The sequence below is a fragment of the Ascaphus truei genome, chromosome 7 (assembly GCF_040206685.1).
Source record: "Ascaphus truei isolate aAscTru1 chromosome 7, aAscTru1.hap1, whole genome shotgun sequence".
NCBI lineage: Eukaryota > Metazoa > Chordata > Amphibia > Anura > Ascaphidae > Ascaphus > Ascaphus truei.
In genome coordinates, this window is record NC_134489.1 from 109,162,011 (window position 1) to 109,180,889 (window position 18,879).

The 18,879-nt window shown below is 47.5% G+C and overlaps 1 protein-coding gene across 3 annotated transcripts in view; it reads right to left on the reverse strand.

The window, feature by feature from the left end:
- ADCY5 (adenylate cyclase 5) overlaps positions 1-18,879 on the reverse strand; it is a 240,829-nt gene that overhangs the window by 55,277 nt on the left and 166,673 nt on the right. For all 3 annotated transcript variants that reach the window (XM_075609884.1, XM_075609883.1, XM_075609885.1), the window contains 3 exons: positions 16,926-17,067; positions 12,096-12,236; positions 10,000-10,022 (listed from right to left, as the gene is read on the reverse strand). In XM_075609884.1, the coding sequence (XP_075465999.1) occupies positions 10,000-10,022; positions 12,096-12,236; positions 16,926-17,067 (306 nt within the window). The remainder of the gene's footprint in view (positions 1-9,999; positions 10,023-12,095; positions 12,237-16,925; positions 17,068-18,879) is intronic.

The window sequence follows — 18,879 nt, forward strand, 5'->3', positions numbered from 1 at the left end:
AGAAGCTGACGACACTGTCCCCCGTGGTAGATGTTGATCAGCTGTGGTTAATCCATGCCGTTTGTTGCATGACATATTTAAAGAACTGAATGTCTGTACGGGCGATACTTACCCGTGACATCGTTACTCAGTATATATTTTGATGCCACCCTACGAGTCGTGCGCTTGTCCCCTTTATTTCCTTTCTGTAGTTCTATGAGATGTTGTGCCATCTCCTGTGGATAGCAGCCGACTCTACTCAATACCTCACGCAAGCTCACGTTATATTATTTTATTACTTTATTTGAAACACGATTTACGTGGATCACGTTTTATCACCGGACTGCCATCTTTATTGTTTCATTACTTGGATATTGTGGTAATACAAATGAATTGGGGCGCTGCCTTTCCTTTCACTAACCAAGAGAAGTTCCTCCTCTGGTAAACCCGGGACCTGCTAGAGCAAGAGTGCGCAAACTGGGGGGCGCAAGATATTTTTTTTTTAGGGGGGGGGGGCTCAGCTCATGACCCGTGTCAAGGCCATGTGGCATGACGTCACAAAATCCTGTGGTGTCATTTGACGCTTGAGTCAAGGTAAGCGGGGCGTGAGCAGTGGGGGAGAGCAGGCAGGGGACGCAGGACAGAAAGTTTACAAACCCCTGTACTAGAGGATGCTTCCCCAAAGCGCCTGTTTTGCCATGTGTTTGTATCGTCATTGTCATCATCTATATACCTTGAAGTGTTTCTGGACTGTGTTCAATAAACGCATTTTTGTTTTATAAAATATTAAGGATATCCCTGATTCAGCACAGGGGGCTCAATCAGTGGCTCAGTCATTGACTGAGCCATTGATGGAGACACCTGTGCTGAAGCTGGGATATCCAAGAAACCTGACCTGTTGGTCGTCTCTGAGGAATGGAGTTGGTCACCCCTGCTTTATACAGAGCTAGCAGATGTGACGCTCCCTTTAGAGCTGGGAAAGGGGGGTTACACATTTATTTTCTTACTTGAACCAAGTCCCCTGAGCTACAAAAATGTACATTCCTTTTTACCGTTAAGTGTGTGCGGGGGAGAGCCAAGGGTCAACAAAGGTCAAGTGTCACCGGAGGTCGAGGATCTCCGAAGGTCAGCGGAACAAGAATCAGGTCAGGTACGTTTTACAGAAAAGAATGGTAATGCGAGTTGCTTTCCAGATTTTCCTAAGTTTTGCTGCTGCCAAAGACTTTGCCCAAAACGGACCTGATTTCAGATACTTCTCATCTCTTCCATCTTCCTTCTCTTAATACCTCAGGAGAAGCGGAAACGATTGAACGAGCAGATTACAAGCCCTAGAGAAGTAGTGTATTTAAGGACGCGCCTCATTTCCTCTCAAACGTTTCCACAATAACGAGTCAAATTCATTTAAAAATAGTTTAACGCGTCTGTTCTGTTTGAGTGGCCCCCGAATCATCCAATTCTCATATATCCGACATATCGCTAGTTGGTTCCATGCAAGACTGACCCTTCAGGGTGGTGCAAAGACATTGATGGATGAAGGCCATCCATTCCTCACCAACATGTATTAATTTGGGGTCTCAGATTCTGGAAGTCGTCGCTGAACAGGTTTACAATGAAATGGTCACTGTCTTCTCGAGACGTCCAACGTCTGAGGGTAGAAGCTAGAAGTCAGTGAGACTGGCTGCTAATTTGCGAGACTCCCAGAAAACCAGTTACCATCATCATGCCTGGTCTGGTCTTCTAGGAACATTCATCAACACAAGCTCTTCTCAATAGGAGTCTGCATCCCACCACAACCAGACAGGAAGTGCGGAGTGTCTGATCTCTTCAGAGATATACTCGTATCTGATACATGTATAGCACCTGGGACTCAGTGACGGCTGCCATGTTTATTTTGTCTTTGGAGAACCAGCTTTGGGTGACTGGAAGTGATTTGTGATAATCAGGGGGTATTTATTGAGCTGTGATAGTTCTGATTCGGTTGATAGGGTGATTCAACACGAAACGTAAGTATTATGAATTAACCCCTCAATGCACAATGCATCTCCCTCTGCTCACAAGCACTCATTGCACTTTTACTGGAGGAGCAGAAAATAAGAGCGTGTAGCCAGGTCCCCCTCTTACCTCCGGGCTGGGTGAGGGGGGCGGCTGTGAGGTTGCTGCGGTGCAGGGAGCGGGCGAGCGGGTTGCCGGTGTTCTGCCGAGGGCATCGCCATCTTGCCGAATTTCGCTCATGCGCAGTATCAGCTCGCGCAAGCGCAGATGACATCTACAGTTGCGGCGGCCATCTTACTAAACCCGGCGCATGCGCAGTGCATTAAGGAGCGGCGGCCATTACACCCATAGCTCCGCAGGGTAACTACAACTCCCATGAGCTTCTGGGAGTAGAGACACATGGCCCACAGCAGCCGATAAGGCCCCCGGAATTCCCTGCAAGATACTGATACATTTGGCGCGCTCAGCGGGACCACGCCAGTCAGAAGAGGGACCTCAACGGAGAAGGTAGTGTCCAGTGAGCAGTGCTTCCCTGGACTGGGCCCCAGCTAGGCCCTGACTCGCTATAGGCTGTGGCTGCTACAAGGATAAATAAAGGGAAAATGCTGCACACTGTCAAAAAAATGAATAAAGGATACAAACACCGGTGCTCCTGAATCAGGACTCTCTGTGATAATCCAAAGTATAATGAAGGGTAAAGGAACAGGGCTCCACGGATTTCTAAACAAACTAATTTAGTGGCAACAAGATAACTTGACGTTTCGGCCACACTTGGCCTTTCTCAAAAGCAGAATGGCATGAAACAGAAAAACCATTCTACAGGGATAACCCTTGGCTAGGGACATTTCCGCAGTATCTGTGTATAGTCAGTGTACAGCACCGTGAGACGCCAAGCGGTGATTGAGGCCTGTGGTCTAGGACCACACCACCTCCATTGTAAGAGACTCTGCATGGTGATACCATCCACGCGGGAATTCACCCCACGTGGAGGCGGACGCCATCGCTGACGACAACGTTGGATCAGACTGAACCCCTTTGTAAATCTGCAGTACCCGGGCAGGTACCTCAACAAGTGCACCAACATTCCATGGGGTAGCGCTATCTCCTACACTTTTGGGTGGGCCCTGACATTGGAGGAAAAGGACATCAGGATATTGGTGCCAAGCACCCAGTATGTACTTTGGGGACACTCACCAGTGGTATCAGGTTGGGGCATTGTTATACTGTTGGGTACAGGGTACTGTTATAGTGTGTTCAGTAAAGGTTGTTATTATATACCTGAGTGTGTATTATTGATATTGTTCCTGTAATGGATCTTATCCCATCACGTTGGGATCCCTTACAGGTGGAGGCGCTGCACTGACACCAACCAGATATCACCCCAGGCTCCCATTGGCGGAGGCTCAGGCCTCCTGGTTGCCAGACAGGTAATAGCAGTACCGGTAGTTCCTTCCCAGGTACGGGGGAACAAGGGCTACAAGCGTAACTAAAACACCAGCGCACGAGGCCTGCGGAAGGTAAATCCTTTCGGTAAAGCCGGGGCACTTGTCCAGGGTGTAAGCACCATTCTTATTTGACAGATAAGATGTTTAAATTGTCAGTAAGAATACAAGGCTCATAAGATTGGGACAGTGGTGTGAGGTTCGGGACAGAGCTGGACGCAATTCCTGGGGATTCCACATTACTCTGAATAGAACGCCAACTTTTCTATAGCTCGGAGGAGCCAAGTTCCAGCCCCACAGAGCAGCAGAACCCGTCTGCACTCAGCCATGTAACACCTCCTCCCAAAAAACGGTCAGTCATTTTTTTTTTAGAATAAATATTTTTTAGATACAAATTCTTTTAAAGCCTAAACTTTCCCTAATGCTGCCGCTCGCCCCTGGGAGACATGAAGACAAATACAACTGGCTTTTATCGGGCATTGCTGCTTTAAATATGTACATGGATGTCTGAACATATTTATGAACACCTTCCTATAACATGAGCACAAAGACGCCAATATGGTGCAGAAAACATTAACCCTTTGAGTGCCTGAGGTCCCGATGGGGCAGATTGCCAAGGCCCACCCGGCACTCCGATCATGTGACCGCTTCGGTGACATCACTCCGTCACTGATGATATAGTCAGTTTGGGACGGGATATAGTCAGTTTGGGACGGGATATAGTCAGTTTGGGGCGGGATATAGTCAGTATGGGACGGGATATAGTCAGTTTGGGGCGGGATATAGTCAGTTTGGGGCGGGATATAGTCAGTTTGGGGCGGGATATAGTCAGTTTGGGACGGGATATAGTCAGTTTGGGGCGGGATATAGTCAGTTTGGGATGGGATATAGTCAGTTTGGGGCGGGATATAGTCAGTTTGGGATGGGATATAGTCAGTTTGGGATGGGATATAGTCAGTTTTGGACGGGATATAGTCAGTTTGGGACGGGATATAGTCAGTTTGGGACGGGATATAGTCAGTTTGGGGCGGGATATAGTCAGTTTGGGGCGGGATATAGTCAGTTTGGGGCGGGATATAGTCAGTTTGGGATGGGATATAGTCAGTTTGGGACGGGATATAGTCAGTTTGGGACGGGATATAGTCAGTTTGGGGCGGGATATAGTCAGTTTGGGACGGGATATAGTCAGTTTGGGACGGGATATAGTCAGTTTGGGGCGGGATATAGTCAGTTTGGGACGGGATATAGTCAGTTTGGGACGGGATATAGTCAGTTTGGGGCGGGATATAGTCAGTTTGGGGCGGGATATAGTCAGTTTGGGGCGGGATATAGTCAGTTTGGGGCGGGATATAGTCAGTTTGGGGCGGGATATAGTCAGTTTGGGGCGGGATATAGTCAGTTTGGGACGGGATATAGTCAGTTTGGGACGGGATATAGTCAGTTTGGGACGGGATATAGTCAGTTTGGGGCGGGATATAGTCAGTTTGGGGCGGGATATAGTCAGTTTGGGATGGGATATAGTCAGTTTGGGGCGGGATATAGTCAGTTTGGGGCGGGATATAGTCAGTTTGGGGCGGGATATAGTCAGTTTGGGGCGGGATATAGTCAGTTTGGGATGGGATATAGTCAGTTTGGGATGGGATATAGTCAGTTTGGGGCGGGATATAGTCAGTTTGGGGCGGGATATAGTCAGTTTGGGGCGGGATATAGTCAGTTTGGGATGGGATATAGTCAGTTTGGGATGGGATATAGTCAGTTTGGGACGGGATATAGTCAGTTTGGGGCGGGATATAGTCAGTTTGGGGCGGGATATAGTCAGTTTGGGGCGGGATATAGTCAGTTTGGGGCGGGATATAGTCAGTTTGGGGCGGGATATAGTCAGTTTGGGGCGGGATATAGTCAGTTTGGGGCGGGATATAGTCAGTTTGGGGCGGGATATAGTCAGTTTGGGGCGGGATATAGTCAGTTTGGGACGGGATATAGTCAGTTTGGGGCGGGATATAGTCAGTTTGGGGCGGGATATAGTCAGTTTGGGGCGGGATATAGTCAGTTTGGGGCGGGATATAGTCAGTTTGGGATGGGATATAGTCAGTTTGGGACGGGATATAGTCAGTTTGGGGCGGGATATAGTCAGTTTGGGGCGGGATATAGTCAGTTTGGGGCGGGATATAGTCAGTTTGGGGCGGGATATAGTCAGTTTGGGACGGGATATAGTCAGTTTGGGGCGGGATATAGTCAGTTTGGGGCAGGATATAGTCAGTTTGGGGCGGGATATAGTCAGTTTGGGGCGGGATATAGTCAGTTTGGGGCGGGATATAGTCAGTTTGGGGCGGGATATAGTCAGTTTGGGGCGGGATATAGTCAGTTTGGGACGGGATATAGTCAGTTTGGGGCGGGATATAGTCAGTTTGGGATGGGATATAGTCAGTTTGGGATGGGATATAGTCAGTTTGGGACGGGATATAGTCAGTTTGGGATGGGATATAGTCAGTTTGGGACGGGATATAGTCAGTTTGGGACGGGATATAGTCAGTTTGGGATGGGATATAGTCAGTTTGGGACGGGATATAGTCAGTTTGGGACGGGATATAGTCAGTTTGGGACGGGATATAGTCAGTTTGGGGCGGGATATAGTCAGTTTGGGGCGGGATATAGTCAGTTTGGGGCGGGATATAGTCAGTTTGGGACGGGATATAGTCAGTTTGGGGCGGGATATAGTCAGTTTGGGACGGGATATAGTCAGTTTGGGACGGGATATAGTCAGTTTGGGACAGGATATAGTCAGTTTGGGACGGGATATAGTCCATTTGGGATGGGATATAGTCAGTTTGGGATGGCACATAGTCAGTTTGGGATGGGATATAGTCAGTTTGGGACAGGATATAGTCAGTATGGGACGGGATATAGTCAGTTTGGGACGGGATATAGTCAGTTTGGGACGGGATATAGTCCATTTGGGATGGGATATAGTCAGTTTGGGACGGGATATAGTCAGTATGGGACGGGATATAGTCAGTTTGGGACGGGATATAGTCAGTTTGGGATGGCACATAGTCAGTTTGGGATGGGATATAGTCAGTTTGGGGCGGGATATAGTCAGTTTGGGACGGGATATAGTCAGTTTGGGACGGGATATAGTCAGTTTGGGACGGGATATAGTCAGTTTGGGACGGGATATAGTCAGTTTGGGACAGGATATAGTCAGTTTGGGACGGGATATAGTCCATTTGGGATGGGATATAGTCAGTTTGGGATGGCACATAGTCAGTTTGGGATGGGATATAGTCAGTTTGGGACAGGATATAGTCAGTATGGGACGGGATATAGTCAGTATGGGACGGGATATAGTCAGTATGGGACGGGATATAGTCAGTTTGGGACGGGATATAGTCCATTTGGGATGGGATATAGTCAGTTTGGGACGGGATATAGTCAGTATGGGACGGGATATAGTCAGTTTGGGACGGGATATAGTCCATTTGGGATGGGATATAGTCAGTTTGGGACGGGATATAGTCAGTATGGGACGGGATATAGTCAGTTTGGGACGGGATATAGTCCATTTGGGATGGGATATAGTCAGTTTGGGATGGCACATAGTCAGTTTGGGATGGGATATAGTCAGTTTGGGGCGGGATATAGTCAGTTTGGGACGGGATATAGTCAGTATGGGACGGGATATAGTCAGTTTGGGACGGGATATAGTCAGTTTGGGACGGGATATAGTCCATTTGGGATGGAATATAGTCAGTTTGGGATGGGATATAGTCAGTTTGGGACGGGATATAGTCCATTTGGGATGGGATATAGTCAGTTTGGGATGGCACATAGTCAGTTTGGGACGGGATATAGTCAGTTTGGGGCGGGATATAGTCAGTTTGGGACGGGATATAGTCAGTTTGGGACGGGATATAGTCAGTTTGGGATGGCACATAGTCAGTTTGGTAAGGGATATAGTCAGTTTGGGGCGGGATATAGTCAGTTTGGGACGGGATATAGTCAGTTTGGGGCGGGATATAGTCAGTTTGGGACGGGATATAGTCAGTTTGGGATGGGATATAGTCAGTTTGGGACGGGATATAGTCAGTTTGGGATGGGATATAGTCAGTTTGGGACGGGATATAGTCAGTTTGGGACGGGATATAGTCAGTTTGGGACGGGATATAGTCAGTTTGGGATGGGATATAGTCAGTTTGGGACGGGATATAGTCAGTTTGGGATGGGATATAGTCAGTTTGGGACGGGATATAGTCAGTTTGGGACGGGATATAGTCAGTTTGTGATGGGATATAGTCAGTTTGGGACGGGATATAGTCAGTTTGGGACGGGATATAGTCAGTTTGGGACGGGATATAGTCAGTTTGGGGCGGGATATAGTCAGTTTGGGGCGGGATATAGTCAGTTTGGGGCGGGATATAGTCAGTTTGGGACGGGATATAGTCAGTTTGGGGCGGGATATAGTCAGTTTGGGACGGGATATAGTCAGTTTGGGACGGGATATAGTCAGTTTGGGACGGGATATAGTCAGTTTGGGACAGGATATAGTCAGTTTGGGACGGGATATAGTCCATTTGGGATGGGATATAGTCAGTTTGGGATGGCACATAGTCAGTTTGGGATGGGATATAGTCAGTTTGGGACAGGATATAGTCAGTATGGGACGGGATATAGTCAGTATGGGACGGGATATAGTCAGTTTGGGACGGGATATAGTCCATTTGGGATGGGATATAGTCAGTTTGGGACGGGATATAGTCAGTATGGGACGGGATATAGTCAGTTTGGGACGGGATATAGTCCGTTTGGGATGGGATATAGTCAGTTTGGGACGGGATATAGTCAGTATGGGACGGGATATAGTCAGTTTGGGACGGGATATAGTCCATTTGGGATGGGATATAGTCAGTTTGGGATGGCACATAGTCAGTTTGGGATGGGATATAGTCAGTTTGGGGCGGGATATAGTCAGTTTGGGACGGGATATAGTCAGTATGGGACGGGATATAGTCAGTTTGGGACGGGATATAGTCAGTTTGGGACGGGATATAGTCAGTTTGGGACGGGATATAGTCCATTTGGGATGGGATATAGTCAGTTTGGGATGGGATATAGTCAGTTTGGGACGGGATATAGTCAGTTTGGGATGGCACATAGTCAGTTTGGGACGGAATATAGTCAGTTTGGGGCGGGATATAGTCAGTTTGGGACGGGATATAGTCAGTTTGGGACGGGATATAGTCAGTTTGGGACGGGATATAGTCAGTTTGGGACGGGATATAGTCAGTTTGGGACAGGATATAGTCAGTTTGGGACGGGATATAGTCCATTTGGGATGGGATATAGTCAGTTTGGGATGGCACATAGTCAGTTTGGGATGGGATATAGTCAGTTTGGGACAGGATATAGTCAGTATGGGACGGGATATAGTCAGTATGGGACGGGATATAGTCAGTATGGGACGGGATATAGTCAGTTTGGGACGGGATATAGTCCATTTGGGATGGGATATAGTCAGTTTGGGACGGGATATAGTCAGTATGGGACGGGATATAGTCAGTTTGGGACGGGATATAGTCCATTTGGGATGGGATATAGTCAGTTTGGGACGGGATATAGTCAGTATGGGACGGGATATAGTCAGTTTGGGACGGGATATAGTCCATTTGGGATGGGATATAGTCAGTTTGGGATGGCACATAGTCAGTTTGGGATGGGATATAGTCAGTTTGGGGCGGGATATAGTCAGTTTGGGACGGGATATAGTCAGTATGGGACGGGATATAGTCAGTTTGGGACGGGATATAGTCAGTTTGGGACGGGATATAGTCAGTTTGGGACGGGATATAGTCCATTTGGGATGGGATATAGTCAGTTTGGGATGGGATATAGTCAGTTTGGGACGGGATATAGTCAGTTTGGGACGGGATATAGTCCATTTGGGATGGGATATAGTCAGTTTGGGACAGGATATAGTCAGTTTGGGACGGGATATATTCAGTTTGGGGCGGGATATAGTCAGTTTGGGATGGACTGACTATATGCCGTCCCAAACTGACTATATCACGCCCCAAACTGACTATATCCCGTCCCAAACTGACTATATGCCGTCCCAAACGCTCCGGTTTGTGAGCGTATATCTTACATTGGATTCTTTTTATTGTTATCTATTAAAGTGTTCCCACCGCAGAGCTGACTTTGTGCTTAAGTTAGAAGGAAGCTTGAAATAGCGGCGAAAGGACCGTCTCCTTCACGTGCATCGCCAAATTGGACTCAACACATAGCTGATTAAATTTCTTATCAATATTGTGATTTAGTAATCATTTGTCGTCTAATATTTAATATTGGGTTTTAACATCTTCAGTATTGCAAATAATATTTTCTACATTTTTATTACCACTGAGCGATGCCATTTTTGTTACTATAGGTTACTTTAGGTACCCGTGGGTGGCGCTTTTTTAGCGCGCTTGAATATTGTTTTACGTGTGATGTTTATGTACATGTTGAACAGAATTCAGATGGGTTTACACGGCTGCAGGCGGCTCTGCCAGGCAATACGTTATAATAAGGATGTTTCAGGCTTACTTACTTGTCCTTGGGGTCTTCAAAACCCTGAAAAAAATGGGAAATAAAATTGCATGAATCACCATGTGACGGAATATACTTAAAGACCCCAGTATGGGAGATGTCTGGGGGAACGAGGGTGGGCGGGTCATCATCCCGACTTACAATGGGAACAGGTAATGTTCATCAGGTAGGAAGCACACAAGGGTCAGTTCCAACCATGGGAGGTTAAAATGGCCCCTGGTAATTATGATGTCATTATGATAGGGGCGGCCAACTCCAGTCCTCAAGAGCTACCAACAGGTCAGGTTTTCACGGTATCCCGGCTTCAGCACAGGTGGCTGAATCAGTGGCTCAATCGAAGACTGCACCGCGTGTGCCGAAGCAGGGATATCCTGAAAACCTGACCTGTTGGTAGCGCTTGAGAACTGGAGTTGCCTGCCCCTGCATTATGATAACCGCAAAAATAGGAACACATCCACGCTCCACACACGTGTTATAAAACCGTCTCCGTTACTCATCAGTTCTCTGGGAACACGCTCAGAAGAAAAAATAGAAAATTAAACCGACAAACGCTGCGTCCAAAGAACTTAAAACCCAGCGACAATCAGAACATCGGCCCGGGGAAAAGCAGCAAAGAGCCACTGTTAACATGACACGTTCATCCGTGGCTTCGATACTATGTCAGTGGAGTAAAGAACTAGATGTAGCATCACTTATATGCTATATATTACTCTCTAGTGTTACTATGTTACTGTTGTGCGTTTATGTGTACCCCACACCAGCTGCACACAGCTGATTACAGATAACACCTGGTGCACCCATGTTTAATCTATTTGCCCCCAACACCTTTCTATAATACACGAGTGGATACAGACCGATCCTCCTGTGCACTGTGGTATTGGAGCTATGCCAGGAGCTGGCATCTGCAGGTTCTGGTGGGTTAGCTGAGGAGTCCAGCAGAACCTGGCATACAATGCTCCCTCTGTGCCTGGATCTTCCCACTTAGCATCAAGTGCTGGCTTGTGCAAGGCATGAAGAGCGCATGCTGCATCCCCCCGAGCGGCACATCCTGACCTCGCAGAATGGAACATTGGCAGTGCCAGGCTGCGCACAATGAGAGCCAGTCCTGTCTTACTGACGCCGTGGCACGGTTCTATAGAAAGCAGATGGACTACCCAGAAAGGCTCGGGCATGTGTTCAACCAGACAGCCCACACAGAGTGAGCTGATGGGGCAAAGTGACTGGCACTAAGCAATGTGTCATTTAGTAGCACAATGCAGTGAGACGTTGTCATGCGTTGGGACCCCTGAACCTGTGAGGCTGAGGCATTGGAACACAACATCACCCCATAAAGTGACCAAATATCCCTCAAAACACCTAAACCTGGACACTGACTGACAAAAGACCTCTCCGCTCGGTAAATAGTGGTTATTCACAAAAAATCATTCTTGGGAGAAAAAGGAGCCGTGCACAGTTCCAATAAACACAGGATAAAAGCCGGAGATTAAATAAGGAGAAACGGGGAAGCGGGTCGGATAAATGCTGCTGATTTTCCCACTGACCTGAAGAAGGGGCTTGGAGGTCAAACAAGTATTTAATTTAACTACCTGATTGCTGTTACATTACATATTACTCCGCCTAAGCTGCAAGACCGCCTGTAACTGCGAGCGAACAAAGGGTGCAGCACTTTGAAATATGTTTTTCTCTATTTTAGTGCATTTTAAGCACACATTTCTTAGCATTCTGGGGTTTGTAGGCCATGTTCTTCATATTTGGAAAAGCAGACATTCATATCCCAGAGTGTTTATACACTAGACCAGAGGCGGGCAACTCCAGTCATCAACGGCCACCAACAGGTCCGGTTTTCAGGATATCCCTGCTTCAGCACAGGTGGGGCAGTCTTCAACTGAGCCACTGATTGAGCCACCTGCGCTGAAGCAGGGATATCCTGAAAACAGACCTGTTGGTGGCCCTTGATGACTGGAGTTTGCCGCCCCATATAGATCCATGTGTCCTGTAAACGTGGAGCCAGACGCCAGGAAAAGCTGGGAGCGCGGATACACAGACGCCGAAAGAACCAGCCCGAACCCCCGGAGTAAGGAGCACAAGCTTCGTTACCATTCTCTTCATCTCCTTGGAGACCTGGTGGGAGCCCAGATGGTTGTAGAAAGGTCTGTCGATCCCCCAGTGCGCAGGGTTGTGTCCGGTGGAGTTTGTGCGCTGTCTGTTCATCTTGGCGATGGTGGCTTTCTCTTCTGTCTACAAATGAAACAGAATGACAGTCTGAGCAATGTCCCTAAGCAAGTCCACTAAAGGCCAACGGAGCAGTGATTAGGTGACAAGGTGACGCACGGATCCAGTGACAAGCCAAGGTTTGCCCTTTTTAAATAAGACCGTATAGATATAGGGGCCTATGCAGAGAGCAGCGCTATAGTAAATATCGCCATTTTTTGGTGAAATTTGCTTAGAAAACAGCAGAAAATGGCGAGTTACGAAAAACGCGCCATTTTTTTTTCTATTTGTAAATCTCACCGCGCGGCTGGCGAGAACCTACATCTCGCCAGTTTTAAAAATATCCGAATTCAGAAAGGCGCGAACGCCATCTAGCGGCTGTTCGCGCCAATAAAATGGCGCGATTTTCTACAATTAGCTCCGCCAACTAAAGTTGGCAAGAAGCTGGAGCTCGCGGCCATAGGAAAAAAAAAAAAATCTCCATTTTAAACTCGCCACACGCATTCATGCTATAAATTGCAGATTTCGCACATTTCTGCATATGGAGAATAAAACTTTCCATTAAAGCTACTTTTTATTACCCTCGCCAATTTTTAAAAGCGCTGCTCTCTGCATAGGCCCCTTAGTCTCACAAACTTGATAATAAAGACTTCATGTATCAGAGCGCCCCGCTGCCAAACAAGTGCCGTCAAAGGGATTTTTTCCTTGATTAATCTGGTGGTGGAGGTTTTTGTGTATTAGTTTTGAAGAAGACTCCAGTAAATATCCCATATAGTGTTTATATTATAGGTATAATGGTCCCTATATAATATGCTGTCAGAGTTTAGCCTTATTCATTTGAATGGGGCTGTGGTCTTGCCCAGAGCCGGGACGGAAGATTCACAGCGTATTAAACAAGGACAAACGATTCCGGATAGGAACATACACAAACGTACAATAATTGCGTCATGTTTTAGCTTTGTATCCCTTTTTTACATGGACTCTCCCTATAGCCTCAGAAGCACAGAGACAGAAACCCATTCACAGGTGCAGATATTCTGTTCTATTGGGCTACTAAGATGGTGCTTGGTTGCTGGCTCTGTATTGTGAAGCTGAAACACAAGCTGCAAAAGAGTTTCTGTGCGGTATATAAAGTACACCCCATAAAATATCTGTGTGAGAGCGGTGAATGCATGGATCTCTGTTCTGTGCTCTTATAATGCATGCTTTATTTGAGTCATCTTTGTCCGCACCATATTCTGTGCCTGAAAAATACTAAAAAATACAAAAAAATAATAAATGTTCCCAGCACACAAAAGAAGGAAAATGGGGGAACGGTGAACCAAAAAGTATAATGAGCAAAACACAAAGTGAGTGAAAAAACCACAATACAAAAAGGGGGAAAGAGGGAAGGGAAGGGGTGGGATGAACAAACGTAAAAATATAGGGGGAAAGGGCGGCGGCAACGTTTCGGGGTATGAACCCTTTCTTTAGGCCCGTTCCCAAAAGACACAGGGTATCTAATGGTACTTTCCTAGTCCCTATACACGTCTCCCAAAGAAAGCACCAAAAACAAATGGGCAATGAGACATGGATGTATCCTAGTAGGGAATAATGTAACCAGGTCGTATCCTAACAAGGGTTAATAAGGCATGAATGAATCCAAATAGGGGTTAATGGGACATGAAGGCCTCCTAACAGGGGCTAACACAAGGTAATATCCTAGCAAGGGTTAATAAGGCATGAATGTATCCAAATAGGGGTTAATGGGACATGAATGCCTCCTAGCAGGGGTTAACAAAAATAAACCACAAGCACACACAGTCCAGCAAGATAAGCTTAGGAAAAAATGCTACAGTTGTATGGCTGTACAGACCAACATAGAGACCCTGACCACAGTCCAGCAAAGTCTACAAAAGACAAAATGATATGCTTATAGTAATGTGGCTATACAGACCACACGTGCATAGCATGTGTGCTAGTGAGACCACATGGAAATCACTTCCTCCTGTTCCCAAGGTGCTGCTGCTATTCTGTGCTGGGTTCTGTATCACAATGTGTGCCACATTATAACGGGAACAGATTATATTACAATGAGGCTTTTTGTGAGGATGTGTTTCTTATTTTAGAACAATGTTCCGTTCATGATTTTATTGGCACATTGTTTCTTGTTTGACTAAAAAAAGGCCTTTAATTGCATTATCCCCAATATGTTTCTTTACTAGCAACAAATACAACGCTCCGTGGCTCAGTGGAACATTCCACAAGCTGTTTAACTGGATAGAGAGGGGGCAGATACAATGTATCCATGACAATAGCCCGAGCCAATCAGAGTGCTCCATTTCTGAAGGTTCCATGTGGTGGTTACGTGATGAGGTCGGCGCGCTTTTTTGGAAGAAGCCTTTTGATTGGTCAGTGATTTTGAATGCGCGGGAGGTGGAAAATAACCCATTCACTACAACTTTAAATGAGCATGTGATGTTATATAATGGTATGAAGTACTTGTGACATCCCCATCACAGCGATAGCCAGCGGTGCTGGTGTTTGGGGACGCCTGTGTGACTGCCACGGCCACGATTATTCATTATCATATACGCGGAAGAACCTCCATAGTGTAAGTCTGGGAGAGGGGGTACTAATCCCAGCGCTATATGGGGGCTGGTAACATCCTGCCTCTCTGTAGCCTCCTTTATTTGAAAGAATGTAAAGTTTGCCTCTGCACAGCCATGGGCTACATACAGTACCCACACTCAGTACTGTTATATAGTGCAGCAGAATGTTCAGGGTGCTGAAGCAGGTTCATACAATCAGCTTTGAGTAATAACATTCCCGGACCCTGTGACTCCAGTCTTTCATTTGTATGCTTGTGAAATGGCGGGGCTGCCCGTATACTGCGCAATAAAACGCGTTTGATTCATTTGCTTTTTAATTATTTCCAAAGATTCGGGCGGACGACACTTACAAGATATTAATTGTGACTGGGTGCCAAGAGAGGAAACTCTGGGAGTCTCCAGCCAAACATGTGCTGTGTGGAATAACATGTTCAGCATGGTCAGCAGATCGTTATATATTCTGTATTTTGGTTCTTATTATTCTGTCTTCCAGCTCGTGCATTCCACTACTGCAGGGGGAGCCAGATCCAGTCCTCAAGGGTCACCAACAGGACAGGTTTTAAGGATAGCCCTGCTTCAGCACAGGTGGCTCAGTCAAAGACTAAGCCACCTGTGCTGCTGAAGCAGGGATTTCCTTAAAACATGATGTGTTGGTGGCCCTTGAGGACTGGAGTTGCCCGCCACTACACCAGTGGAAGGGCTAAAGCAGCAGGTATAATACTGGTGTTTTCATCAAGTGAAAGCACTTACCCATGGGACAGCTTATCTGCTATATTATCATAATAACCTCAAAACCGTGCCCCCCAAAACTGGAACAATCCGGAGTCTCTCACAGCCGCCACCAGTCTAAGTTCTTTCAAAACTAAATCTGCCTCACATTTTAATCTGGTCTGTAACTGTTACATACGCCCATAATACAGTATATATTATCTCTAACTGTGCATGCAATGTCTTGTATATAATGTATACCCCTGTTCACTTACTGTAACTATGTATTGTAACCATGTATTATTGGTCATCATAACTCTGTGCCCAGGACATACTTGAAAACGAGAGGTAACTCTCAATGTATTACTTCCTGGTAACACATTATATAAATAAATAATAATTTCAGGTACATTTAGGTTCGTTAAGAGAAAGAAAATCACTTGCAGCTGGCATTTATCAGCCGAGCAAAACTCCTTCATCACAAGTCGTACTCCAACTTCCAACCCTCAGCGTGTACTCTCACCCAACACAGGAGAAGCTGGTGTGGCGGAGACTTCGGGGGGTGACAGTAGAGGGGTACACATTACATGCTGCTTTTGTAAAGAACTGGTTTCTGGAAAGAAGTGACAGAGACCGGGGCCGCCATGTAGATACAGAAGGGCCTCATTAATATCGTTCTTACGTTAATATTTCTCAAAAATAGAAGATTGGGATCAGGAAGAAAAAAGGGAAATTTATCACAAGTAAATGTTTCTTTCCCCGCTCACTTTTAACTCTAACTGATTGGCATGAGTCTGCTCCGCGAATCCTCGCGGCTGCGTGTCTCCTGCGCAGGTTCATTTGTATCCCTGTGAAAAGGCTGCGTATTTAACCACACCATTTGGGTTTGAGAAACCCAGCAGCCGCAGAAACTCGACGACCGCTTCTCACCCGCCTGGTTCCAGCTAAGGAGGCCAAGAAAGCCGCTTGTTTAAATCTCTTCGGCCGGGCGGCTCCTGAGTAACCGGGAGTAACGGAGAGGCGCGCCGGTTCTGGGAGGTGAACCCAGGACGCGGTTAAACACGTTACATCGCGACAACCTCAGGAGCCCAGGCGGCCTCAACGCGTAGCAAGCGGGGTTTCTTTTTTAACCCATTCACCGCCGGAAGGGCTACCAACCCCTGGCTTGGCAAGTTACAGGTATACTGATTTGCAATGGCTTGCCAGCGCCTCTGGATGCGAAGCGGTAACATGTACAATTCCCAAACCCCCAAAAAACTAAACAAAAAAAAACAGGACTGGATTATTCTCCCACCAATGATGGCCTGAAGTTAGCCGCCAAGTAGGCTCCCAGACAAGGTCCTACAGAGGTTACTAGTCCCCAGTAGAAATGTGCTGCCCCCCCCCCCCCCCCGCGCAGCAGGGACTAGATTCCTACCCGCTTCTGGCTGCAGCGCACGATGAGGAAGGTCTCTATGTTGTGCTTCTTCAGGTACGCGTTCCGCTCGCCCCCGTCGCCCGCCTCCACCTCGTAGTCCCCGTTCAGGTAGTTGAGGGTCGCCTCTGTGATGTGGATGCGTCTGGGGATCACGCAAAGGAAGCAGAGAGCGGCTGTGTCATTTCAGACCATGGGCGGGCAACTCCAGTCCTCAACGGCTATCAACAGGCCAGGTTTTCAGGATATCCTTGCTTCAGCACAGGTGGGCTCAGTCGTTGACTGCACCTCCTATGCTGAAGCAGGGATATCCGGAAAACCTGACCTGTTGGTGGCCCGTGAGGACTGGAGTTGCCCGCCCTGTGTTAAATCTTATTAAAAATAACCATTCTGAAAATCTCTTCACTCAAGAATACGCCAATATTACCATAAAATACAAGCGTCGAAGAAAGAAACACACAGCGCCTGGACATGAGATCCGGGATATTTACAATGCACATGTATCTGTGCCCTAAGATGGAATACTTCTATATTATAATTTCCTCGGCGCCGCTCGGATCTTATTCATGGGATGAGACAGTATCGCCCTTTCCTGCTGCCGGGACAACATGAACTAACCTCAGAATGACAGCTGCAAATTACAGTTAGAAGCAGTACCGGCTAAATGTCCAATTATTAAACAAAGAGCAGATATTTTCTGCTAAAAAAAAAAAATTCAGTGCCAGTTAGTAAATACAAAGGGAATGATTCCCTGTGCCCGCCTGTACCATCACTACCCCCGGCTGAGTCTCTGTGCCCGCCTGTACCATCATTACCCATAGCTGTGACTGTGCCCGCCTGTACCATCACTACCCCCGGCTCAGTCTCTGTGCCCGCCTGTACCATCACTACCCCCGGCTGTATATCTTTGCCCGCCTGTACCATCACTACCCCCGGCTGAGTCTCTGTGCCCGCCTGTACCATCACTACCCCCGGCTGTATATCTGTGCCCACCTGTACTATCACTACCCCCGGCTGTATATCTGTGCCCACCTGTACCATCACTACCCCCGGCTGTGTCTCTGTGCCCACCTGTACCATCACTACCCCCGGCTGTGTCTCTGTGCCCACCTGTACCATCACTACCCCCGGCTGTGTCTCTGTGCCCACCTGTACCATCAGTACCTCCGGCTGTATATCTGTGCCCACCTGTACCATCACTACCCCCGGCTGTGTCTCTGTGCCCACCTGTACCATCACTACCCCCGGCTGTATATCTGTGCCCACCTGTACCATCACTACCCCCGGCTGTATATCTGTGCCCACCTGTACCATCACTACCCCCGGCTGTATATCTGTGCCCACCTGTACCATCACTACCCCCGGCTGTGTCTCTGTGCCCACCTGTACCATCACTACCCCCGGCTGTATATTTGTGCCCACCTGTACCATCACTACCCCCGGCTGTATATCTGTGCCCACCTGTACCATCACTACCCCCGGCTGTACATCTGTGCCCACCTGTACCATCACTACCCCTGGCTGTATATCTGTGCCCACCTGTACCATCACTACCCCCGGCTGTATATCTGTGCCCACCTGTTCCATCACTACCCCCGGCTGTATATCTGTGCCCACCTGTACTATCACTACCCCCGGCTGTATATCTGTGCCCACCTGTACTATCACTACCCCCGGCTGTATATCTGTGCCCACCTGTACCATCACTACCCCCGGCTGTATATCTGTGCCCACCTGTACCACCACTACCCCCGGCTGTATATCTGTGCCCACCTGTACCATCACTACCCCCGGCTGTATATCTGTGCCCACCTGTACCATCACTACCCCCGGCTGTATATCTGTGCCCACCTGTACCACCACTACCCCCGGCTGTATATCTGTGCCCACCTGTACTATCACTACCCCCGGCTGTATATCTGTGCCCACCTGTACCTTCACTACCCCTGGCTGTATA